This window comes from Gobio gobio (genome assembly GCF_949357685.1).
Source record: "Gobio gobio genome assembly, chromosome: 18".
Lineage (NCBI taxonomy): Eukaryota > Metazoa > Chordata > Actinopteri > Cypriniformes > Gobionidae > Gobio > Gobio gobio.
Window position 1 is genome coordinate 50,302,473 of NC_137111.1, and position 12,500 is coordinate 50,314,972.

The window sequence follows — 12,500 nt, forward strand, 5'->3', positions numbered from 1 at the left end:
TGTCTGACTTTGTGTCTGACTTTGTGTCTGACTTTGTGTCTGACTGTGTGTCTGTCTGTCTGTCTGTCTGTCTGTCTGTCTGTCTGTCTGTCTGACTGACTGTGTGTGTCTGACTGTCGTCTGACTGTGTGTGTGTCTGACTGTGTGTATGTGTCTGACTGTGTGACTGTGTCTCTAACTGTGTGTCTGACTGTGTGTCTGACTGTCTCTAACTGTGTGTCTGACTGTGTCTCTAACTGTGTGTCTGACTGTGTCTCTAACTGTGTGTCAGACTGTATCTCTAACTGTGTGTCTGTCTGTCTGACTGTGTCTCTAACTGTGTGTGTGTGTGTGTGTGTCTATCTGGCTGTGTCTGACTGTGTCTGTCTGACTGTATATCTAACTGTGCGTCTGTCTGTCTGTCTGACTGTTGCTGTCTGACTGTATCTCTAACTGTGTGTCTGTCTGTCTGACTGTGTCTGTCTGACTGTGTCTCTAACTGTGTGTCTGACTGTGTCTCTAACTGTCTGTGTGTGTGTGTGTGTGTGTGTGTGTGTGTGTGTGTGTGTGTGTGTGTGTGTGTGTGTGTGTGTGTGTGTGTGTGTGTGTGTCTATCTGACTGTGTCTGACTGTCTGAATGTGTGTCTGTCTATCTGACTGTATCGGACTGAGTGACTGACTGTGTGTGTGTGTGTGTGTGTGTGTGTGTCTGTCTATCTGACTGTATTGGACTGACTGACTGACTGACTGACTGTGTGTGTGTGTGTGTGTGTGTGTGTGTGTGTGTGTGTGTGTGTGTGTGTGTGTGTGTGTGTGTGTGTGTGTGTGTGTGTGTGTGTGTCTGTCTGACTGTGTGTGTCTGACTGTCGTCTGTGTTACCGTGTCGGACTGTCAATCTGACTGTGTCTGTTTGTCTGACTGTGTCTGACGTTGTCTCTGACTTTGTGTCTGTCTGTCTGTCTGACTGTGTGTGTCTGACTGTGTGTGTCTGACTGCGTCTGTCTGACTGTGTCTGTCTGACTGCGTCTGTCTGACTGCGTCTGGCTGTGTGTCTGTTTATCTGGCTGTGTCTGACTGTGTGTCTGTCTGTCTATCTGTGTGTCTGACTGTGTGTCTGTTTATCTGGCTGTGTCTGACTGTGTCTCTAATTGTGTGTGTGTCTGTCTGTCTGACTGTGTCTACGTGTGTGTGTGCCTGTCTGACTGTATGTCTGTCTGTTTGACAATGTGTCTGATTGTCTGTCTGTCTGACTGTGTCTCTAACTGTGTGTCTGTCTGTCTGTCTGACTGTGTCTCTAACTGTGTGTCTATCTGTCTATCTGTCTGTCTGTCTGTCTGTCTGTCTGACTGTCTCTCTCCCTGTGTGTGTCAGAGGCCGTATGAGATCCACAGCAGTAATTCGGTGGAGTCTCTGCTGCAGTTGTTCAGTACTGTCAGTGTTCAGTACAGCTCGGCCTGGCACAAAGACCTCATCTCACTGCTGAGGAAGGTGAGAGCAGCACAGCATACACACACACACACACACACACACACACACACACACACACACACATCATACACACCTCACATCATACACACCGCACATCACACACACCTCACATCATACACACCTCACATCATACACACCTCACATCATACACACCTCACATCATACACACACACATCATACACACCGCACAGCATACACACACACACACACACACACACATCATACACACCTCACATCATACACACCGCACATCACACACACCGCACATCATACACACCTCACATCAAGGCAAGGCAAGGCAAGGCAAGTTTATTTGTATAGCACATTTCATACACAGTGGCAATTCAAAGTGCTTTACACAGAAATGAAATAAAAATATTACAGTTATAATAGGAATTTAAAGAAATAAAAAATAAAGAAAATATTGAAAGATAAAAATAAAGAGTATAATTAAAAATAAAAATAAAAACAGGGTTAAATTTAAGCATATAAATTAAAATGCAAGCAGTTCGGACAAAGCACGTACAGTGGCACAGCTCATTCAGTAAATGCACAGCTAAACAGATGTGTTTTGAGTCTGGATTTGAAAGTGGCTACTGTTGGAGCACATCTGATCTGTTCAGGAAGCTGGTTCCAGCTACGGCTGGCATAATAGCTAAAAGCAGACTCTCCTTGCTTTGAGTGAACCCTTGGTATTTCTAATTGACTTGATCCTGATGATCTGAGTGATCTGTTGGGTTTGTATTTAATCAGCATATCTGCAATGTATTGAGGTCCTAGGTCATTGAGTGATTTATATACAAGTAATAGCACTTTAAAATCGATCCTAAATGTAACTGGAAGCCAGTGTAAAGATCTGAGGACTGGTGTGATATGGTCATATTTTCTGGTTCGGCTCAGGATCCTGGCAGCAGCGTTCTGTATGAGCTGCAGCTGTCTAATGGTCTTTTTGGGAAGGCCGGTGAGAAGACCATTACAATAGTCCACCCTACTGGTAATAAAAGCATGAACGAGTTTCTCTAAGTCTTGCCTGGAAACAAAGCATCTAATTCTTGATATATTTTTGAGATGATAGTAAGCGGATTTAGTTATTGCTTTGACATGACTATTGAAACTCAGGTCTGACTCCAAAATCACACCAAGATTCCTGACTTGATTTTTTGATTTCAGGCCTTTAGCCTCAAGATATGCATTCACCTTCAGAATTTCATCTTTGTTTCCAAATGTAGTGATTTCAGTTTTGTCTTTGTTTAACTGAAGAAAGTTTTGGCACATCCAACTGTTAACTTCATCAATGCATTTACATAGAGAGTCAATGGGGCTGTAGTCATTAGGTGATAGGGCTCAGTAGATCTGGGTGTCGTCAGCATAGCTGTGGTCAGCCATTTTGTTATTTTTCATTATTTGGCTGAGTGGCAGCATGTACAGGTTGAATAGGAGTGGTGCAAGAATTGACCCTTGTGGGACTCCGCATGTCATGGATGTCCACTCAGACTTATGGTCACCTATACTCACATAATAACCTCTCCCTTCTAAGTATGACCTGAACCATTTGAGGACCATTCCAGAAAGCCCAACCCAATTTTCTAGCCTGTCAAGAAGTATTTTGTGGTCAACAGTGTCGAATGCAGCACTGAGGTCCAGTAGTACCAGAATTGATGTTTTGCCTGTATCTGTATTGAGGCGAATATCATTTATAATCTTTATGAGCGCCGTCTCTGTGCTGTGATGCGGTCGGAAACCAGATTGAAAATTGTCAAAGTATCCGTTTGAGCTTAAGAATTTGTTCAGCTGACTGAAAACAACTTTTTCAATGATCTTGCCTATGAAGGGGAGATTTGAGATTGGTCTGTAGTTGCTCAATATGGAGTTATCCAGATTTCTCTTTTTCAGGAGAGGCTTAACTACTGCAGTTTTAAGGGAGTTTGGAAAAGTCCCAGAAAGAAGTGAGGCGTTTACCACTTCTAGGAGATCTGCTTCTAAACAGTTAAACACACTTTTGAAAAAAGAAGTGGGGAGTGTGTCAAGGGCGCAGGTTGATGTTTTAAGGTGCTGTACTGTTTCTTCTAAAATTTTACCATCAATTGCTTCGAAATCAGTCATAGTAACTTTCTGAGGCTGTGGTCTGATCTGATTCACCCCAGAGAAACTCAAGGATGTGCTGATCGCATTTCTGATATTAATGATTTTCTCGGAGAAGAAGGAAGCAAACTCACTGCATTTGCTGTCTGAGAGCATTTCACTGGGAATGTGACTCGGGGGGTTTGTTAGTCTCTCTACAGTAGCAAAAAGAGTGCGCGTGTTGTTTATGTTTCTGTTTATAATATTTGAAAAGAAGGTCTGTCTAGCTTTGCCTAGTTCCACATTGAAAGCACGAAGACTGTCTTTATAGATCTTATAATGGACTACAAGTTTTGTCTTTCGCCACATGCGTTCCGATTTCCTGCATTGTCTTTTCATTAATTGCACTTCTGTTGTGCATCATACACACCTCACATCATACACACCTCACATCATACACACCTCACATCATACACACACACATCATACACACCGCACATCATACACACACACATCATACACACCTCACATCACACACACCTCACATCACACACACCTCACATCATACACACCTCACATCATACACACCTCACATCATACACACCTCACATCATACACACCTCACATCATACACACCTCACATCATACACACACACATCATACACACCGCACATCATACACACACACATCATACACACCTCACATCATACACACACACATCATACACACCTCACATCATACACACACACATCATACACACCGCACAGCATACACACACACACACACACACACATCATACACACCTCACATCATACACACCTCACATCATACACACCTCACATCATACACACCTCACATCACACACACCGCACATCATACACACCTCACATCATACACACCTCACATCACACACACCTCACATCATACACACCTCACATCATACACACACACATCATACACACCTCACATCATACACACCGCACATCACACACACCTCACATCACACACACACTTCACATCACACACACACACATCATACACACCTCACATCATACACACCTCACATCACACACACCTCACATCACACACACCTCACATCACACACACCTCACATCACACACACCGCACATCACACACACCTCACCACACCTCACATCACACACACCTCACATCACACACACCGCACATCACACACACCTCACATCATACACACCTCACATCACACACACCGCACATCACACACACCTCACATCACACACACCGCACATCACACACACCGCACATCATACACACCTCACATCACACACACCTCACATCATACACACCTCACATCACACACACCTCACATCACACACACCGCACATCACACACACCGCACATCACACACACCTCACATCACACACACCGCACATCACACACACCTCACATCACACACACCTCACATCACACACACCGCACATCACACACACCGCACATCACACACACCTCACATCACACACACCGCACATCACACACACCTCACATCATACACACCGCACATCATACACACCTCACATCATACACACCTCACATCACACACACCGCACATCATACACACCTCACATCATACACACCTCACATCACACACACCTCACATCACACACACCTCACATCACACACACCTCACATCATACACACCTCACATCACAAACACCTCACATCATACACACCTCACATCATACACACCTCACATCACACACACCGCACATCACACACACCGCACATCATACACACCGCACATCATACACACCTCACATCATACACACCGCACATCATACACACCGCACATCATACACACCTCACATCACACACACCTCACATCATACACACCGCACATCATACACACCTCACATCATACACACCGCACATCATACACACCGCACATCATACACACCTCACATCATACACACCTCACATCATACACACCTCACATCATACACACCGCACATCATACACACCTCACATCATACACACCTCACATCACACACACCTCACATCATACACACCGCACATTATACACACCTCACATCATACACACCTCACATCATACACACCTCACATCATACACACCTCACATCATACACACCTCACATCACACACACACATCATACACACCTCACATCATACACACCTCACATCATACACACCTCACATCACACACACCTCACATCACACACACCTCACATCATACATGAGGAATCAACAGCATTTGAACACAGTGACTTTACACAGGCTAACACCTCTCGCATATTCTTTTTTTTATGTAATTCTAGTTGGGTGATTGCTAGGGTGTTTTGAATGGTTGCTAGGGTGTTTTGAATGGTTGCTAGGGTGATTTGGGTTTTTAGCAGCTCTTTAGTTGCTAGGGTGTTCTAGGTGGTTGCTATGGTGTCATGGGTCGTTGTGTTTGGTGAGCTCTTACTGGCCCGAATCAGAAGAGCCTCTTTCTCAAATTGCATTAATAAGGATTAAATAGAAAAAAAGATGGAGAGGAATGAAAATAGACAGAACACAGATGGAGTCAGAATGAATGAAGAGAGAATAAAACACTCTAATGATGCAGGAGAGAATAAAGGAAAGGATTGAGATGAGCGAGAGAAAGAGGAGCTGATGATAATGAGAGATATTAAATTAAGTGAAGAAAACGAGTGGAACGCTGCAGAGACAGAAGAAATATTATGAGAGGAAAATGGATGAGTGAAGAAAAGAGGATAGACGAGAGACATTATAGTCATTTATCAGACCGGTTAGATACGGATGAATCAGAAGAGCAGAGCATTGTGGGTAAGAGGTGGATGAACACAAGAAATGTGATGCTCAGAACGTTATTTCTATAGCGCTTTATACAACAGATTTCAAAGCAGCTTTACAGTGATAAACTTCATCAATTATAAAAACAAGCTCAGTTTCAGCTGTTAAGTGTCATTATTAACTCCCAGGGGTCGACTTCACCTCGCTTTTTTCTCATCAGTGTGAAAGAGACTCAAATAACTCCATCAATTTTTCTCATACACACATAAGTGTTATTCATCATTCAAATATGTTAAGTTTCTACTTTTATTTGTGTACACTCACAATAAAATCAAAAGTTTTGCAAAATAATGAAAGCAAACATGATGCGCGATCTGCCGCCTCTCTCTGATACGTGTCAGAAAATGAACTGTAACTTAGTGAATACTTATCACACAAACATGAGACATATGTCTAAAGAAGGTTTTAAATAATGTAAATCAATCAAACAAATATTCTCTGTAATCTGTTTGAAAAGAGAGAGATGTCAGTTGTTCGCCAGCGGCTCATTTTCTGCTAACGCAGCCTCTTAAAAGCACTTTCTATTAAAAGAAAATTTTGACGCGGTCCATTCGGCTTGCTCAGTCGGGGACACTAAATATTCAACTATATTACTGATTAGCTCATTTCAATTATCATAAAGTCATAATTAAGAGATAAAATGTTGAAAATATGATTTTAAAAGTCCTAATTATTAGATAAAAAGTCAAAGTCAAAAATGTGATTTTTAAAAGTCATAATAGTGAGATAAAAAGTAAAAAATAGGACATGCTAAGTCATAATTATAGTGATTATAGGTGAGTCGCTGAAGAAGAAATAATCTGACGAACCTGGCGAGACAGGGTCTTTTATACCATTGGCTATGCAAATTCTGCTGCCCTTTGTGGCGGGAATATTAGAGGGACCTGATTGGTCCTTCCCGCCCAGCGGGCTCTGGCCATAGGTTCCTGCAGTTGCAGCGGCACAGCCAATCAGCACGCAGCTGCTTCCTGCTGAGTGTGCAGCTGCACTGCGTTTTACATGGTATTTTTAGGATAAAAATTTGCTTCAAAATCCCGAGGTAAGGAAATTCCCCTAGCGTTTAGCTAAACGCAACACGAGAGTACTCTCGAAAGGGAACAATCTGTACTGTAAAAAGCGCTATATAAATAAAATAAAGGTGACTTGACTTGACTTGAAGCGTCTGTGTTGTGAAAAGAGCTATAGAAATAAAGTTGACTTGACATGCATGCATGAGATCATATCATGTTTTTCTGTTAAGAGTGGACATTATTTTAATGTTATGATAGTTGCTATGATCTCTTGTCAGTATCCCCTCAGATGTTTTCTTTCTTTGAGAATCATAGTGACCTGATACTGGCCCACATAGGACATTCGGCCTTTGGCTCTCAATTTATATTGTTATTCTAAATAAACTACAAAAAATATATTTATTTTGTCCCGTTTTGTCCTCATATTCTTTCTTATAGTTCCCTCTCACATCACTGACTCTAAAGGCCCTTTCACACCGGACGCGTAACGAAAAAGCAAAGCGGAAAAAGCGATTATTTCGTGTATGAATAGTTCGCGTTAAAACCATTCACATCAGCCGCGACGCGAGTTTGCGATGTTTCAGAGCTCCAACATTCCAAAACATTCGCGGCGACAGCTGAGAAAACACGGACACTTCATTATTCAGTGGAGAGGAGCTTTAAATTTTCTTTAAAAGACAGAGAAGAAGGTTTTGGGTGCACACAGTCTTAAAGAACAGAGAGTCTGAAACTTTATCATGGCCGGTTCCGAACTTACTTTCAAATGTCCGTGGGAGAGTTTGAGGAGCTCCTCCAGAGACAGTAGCACCGCATCTGACGAGACACACACACACACACACACACACACACACACACACACAAAAGGAACCAGTCGATCCGGAGCAGGTGTGTTTCCAGCTATGCTTCCAGTTGAGTCACAATGTAAACATTTAAGTGCCACAGTCGTACTAACGGAAACACATTCACTTTCCATAGTTGCGGACACAATTAGGTTAGAAAAAAATCAACGTATTGATTATAATATGGTAATCTGTAGCCTATAGTGGGCAAACACAGCTGCATCTGTACAGCTGTAAACACAACTACAGCTTAAGGCCTTTGCACACTGAGTCCGAAATTCGCATGCGAAATTTTCGCTTGTCAAAAAAAAAATTCGACCTCACGTTATGTCAGTCACGCTTGCATACTGCCTCCGAAACTTTCGTCCGTCAAAAAAAAATCGGAACAGGTTCGATTTTCTGCGTTTTTCGCATCCGTTTTTCCCATCTACAGCTGATGCCCAACCTAAAACTGCTGGCAGTGCTGGAGAATGAATCGCCAGTGCTCCTCAGATACCTACAATTATATATACAAATATTATTGTATCAAAAATACTACAATATCACAACTATAATTATAGCACACCAACTCCCTGTAAACCGTGTGTGTGTGTGTGTGTGTGTGTGTGTGTGCGCGCGGATCCTAGACACTGCCAGTCTCTGTTCAGGATTGGAGATTGCTGGTCTTCTTTTTAATATGTGTCTCCAGTATCGCTAGCAAAGCATCAAACGGAGCCACTGACATTCAACTTTGAATCGGTCTGGATAATCCGCAGCTCCTTGATAAGGAGGAGGAAGACGGTATTTTGTGTTGTTTTGCATTTTTTTTCGTAACGCATTCATTAATACGCATCGGACTCAGTGTGCATGGTCTCTGTGCGTGACGAATTTTTCGGATCACGAATACGAAAAAACGTATGCGAAAATTTCGGACTCAGTGTGCAAAGGCCTGTAATCTCGCGAGAAATGCGACACCTGGCAACGGTTAATGTTGATTGAATGGCTAGTGACATCAACTGGACATTTCGTCACCTTTGTTTCCTTGTATGTGATTGGTTTGAGCCTTTTCTGTCACTGCGAGTGTTAAAAAAAATCGACATCGATACGAAAAAAAATACGTTGTTTTTTCGCCGCAGCATATTCGCGTTCAGTGTGGAAGCTCTCATTACACAAACAGCTGATCCAAAAATAAAACCATCGCGCGAATTATTCGCATGTCAAAATCGCGTCCGGTGTGAAAGGACCTTTAGGCTCATTCATTATGCGGTTCTTTTGTCCTCTCTAGCTTTTGTCAATCACAGCATTATTCATGATCATTCACGCCTCTTTGCACACGGGCTTTGTAAACAAAAAGTCTTACAAAATGTAAATCAATATTGTTTTATGTGAATGAGTAGGCTCAATGATTCTCACATCAGTTTGAAGCAAAAACTCTAGGCAAGAACACCCATTAGTCAAAAGTCCTGTGGACACATGTTTACTGTGTGTTTTGTGGTTGTATTTCTGTGACTTAAGTTTTTTAGTTTTTTCAAAAACCATGCATACACGTTATTCTCTCAAAAATGCAAGCGTGTACATACATGTTGCTCACATGTGGTGGTAGCCCAGTTTGTGCTGAACACAGTGTAATGACACCAGTAATGTGTTTATAAGCAACTGAAACAAACACAAATGTCAGAGCGTGTCACAACTCCCCGAAACTGTGTAGACCCCTAGGGGTTAAGATCAATTCCGTCCGCATCTCATCATTTGTCCCAAATGTCTGGATTTAATGTTATCGCTAATTAGGAAAACCTATGGATGTTTCCAAGAGATCTTTCCTCCGGAGACAAGATGTGGGTTTGAGAACAGACAGATGAGGAATAAATGAGGAGGAGAAAGGAAAAGTGGGATAATTAATGAGCCCATATCATGCCTTGTGTCTCTGGCTCCACTAGAGCAGGTTTTCCTGCTGTAATGTTGATTATCTCCTCATGTTCTCCATTGTTGCGGCTCCTCTCTTCCCAGTCTGTCAGTAACGCTCTGTTTACTTCCTGTCTCTATGAAGCCCCTCCTTCTGAAAAGCACACTGTGCTCTGATTGGTCGGCTGGGGCGGTGTGTTGTGATTGGTGTTTGGGAAATGCCCCACCCCTTACCATAACCAGCAGTCTCAACACACAACTAACTAACTCAAGCAGGCCCCGCCCCTTTATCCTGCGAGGACTTGTTGGTTCCTGGAAGAAAACTCAAGATGGAGGCGTTTCAGAACCACTGACACAGAGATAGAGAAGAGCTGGAGCATCACACACTAAAGACAGATCCTCTTTAAAACAAGAAGAAAAAAAACCCTCATTTTGTACATATTGAAACATAATTGAGTATGTTTATTCATCTGTATCAACAGTGTGAGGTTTGAGATTTCACACACACACACACACACACACACACACAGGAAAGCGGTCGGTTCACAAACGCTTCTCAGCTTGAGTATCCGTCTCATCAGAGTCTCAGCGGATCGATGGCTCGTGTCTGGGCTCCATCGGGAGAGATGCAGACACTGCACATCCCATCCCTGAGCCAGGAGAGTGTGTGTGTGTGTGTGTGTGTGTGTGAGCCCTGAGCCAGGAGAGTGTGTGTGTGTGTGTGTGTGTGTGTGAGTGAGCGAGCCCTGAGCCAGGAGAGTGTGTGTGTGTGTGTGTGTGTGTGTGTGTGTGTGTGTGAGCCCTGAGCCAGGAGAGTGTGTGAGTGTGTGTGTGTGTGTGTGTGTGTGTGTGTGTGTGTGTGTGTGTGTGTGTGTGTGTGAGCCCTGAGCCAGGAGAGTGTGTGTGTGTGTGTGAGCCCTGAGCCAGGAGAGTGTGTGTGTGTGTGTGTGTGTGAGCCCTGAGCCAGGAGAGTGTGTGTGTGTGTGTGTGAGCCCTGAGCCAGGAGAGTGTGTGTGTGTGTGTGTGTGTGTGTGTGTGTGTGTGTGTGTGTGTGAGCCCTGAGCCAAGAGAGTGTGTGTGTGAGAGAGAAAGTGTGAGCCCTGAGCCGGGAGTGTGTGTGTGTGTGTGTGTGTGAGCGTGTGAGCCCTGAGCCAGGAGAGTGTGTATGTGTGTGAGTGTGAGTGTGAGTGTGTGTGTGTGTGTGAGTGAGAGAGAGAGAGTGAGTGTGTGAGCCCTGAGCCAGGAGTGTGTGTGTGTGTGTGTGTGTGTGTGTGTGTGTGTGTGTGTGTGTGTGTGTGTGTGTGTGTGTGTGTGTGTGTGTGTGTGTGTGTGTGTGTGTGTGTGTGTGTGTGTGTGTGTGTGTGTGTGTGTGTGTGTGTGTGTGTGTGTGTGTGTGTGTGTGTGTGTGTGAGAGAGAGAGAGAGAGAGAGAGTGAGAGCCCTGAGCCAGGAGAGAGTGAGTGTGTGTGAGCCCTGAGCCAGGAGCTTCTGCGCTTTACAACATTTATGCATTAAGCAACTTGTCAGTTCATTATAAAATCATCCCTCGTTTGATAAGAGAGTAATGTTTGTGACGGATCCCCAACGTCTCATTGGCCCTCAGCTCTGGAGCGCCTCCTGTGGGCCGTCTACACCTGACAGACTGAGCTACACATACACACACCCACGCTCAATCACTCACACACTCACAAGTACACACACACCCACGCTCAATAACTCTCACACACACACTCTCACTCTCTCTCACACACACACACACACACACACACACACACACACACACACACACACACACACACACACACTCTGTAACGTGTGTTTCTCTCTCTCTCACTCTCTCACTCTCTCTCACTCTCACACACACACACACACACACACACACACTCAAACAAGAATACTCACACACACACTCACCCTCACTCACAAACACACACACATACTCACACACATACTCACACACACTCATTCAAACACTCTCACACACACTCATCCACACACATTTATACACACACTCTGTGTGCGAGAGTGTGTCTCCTGTGAGAGTGTGTGTGTGAGTGTGTGAGTGTGTGTCTCCTGTGTGAGTGTGTGTGTGCGTGCGCGTGTGTGTGTTTGTGAGAAGCGTCCTGATGGAGTTATTTGTGTGTTTTGTGTAGTTGTTGACTGTGAACCCGGAGCACCGCTTCAGCAGCCTGGCTCAGATGCAGACGTCGCCCTACCTCTCCGATGTCAACTGGGACGAGGTGTATGAGAAGAAGATGGAGCCCGGGTTTGTTCCCAATGTGAGACTGAGTTCAAGCAGTGACAGAACACACACACACACACACACGCGCGGGCGCGCACACACACACACACACACACACACACACTCTGTAACGTGTGTGTTCTGATCTCCC

At 44.0% G+C, this 12,500-nt stretch overlaps 1 protein-coding gene across 1 annotated transcript in view; it reads left to right on the forward strand.

Annotated features, from left to right (window-relative positions):
• stk32c (serine/threonine kinase 32C) overlaps positions 1 to 12,500 on the forward strand; it is a gene marked incomplete at both ends in the record, with an annotated part of 117,913 nt that overhangs the window by 99,506 nt on the left and 5,907 nt on the right. The window contains 2 exons of the mRNA XM_079843405.1: positions 1,351 to 1,467; positions 12,261 to 12,386. Of these exons, the coding sequence (XP_079699531.1) occupies positions 1,351 to 1,467; positions 12,261 to 12,386 (243 nt within the window). The remainder of the gene's footprint in view (positions 1 to 1,350; positions 1,468 to 12,260; positions 12,387 to 12,500) is intronic.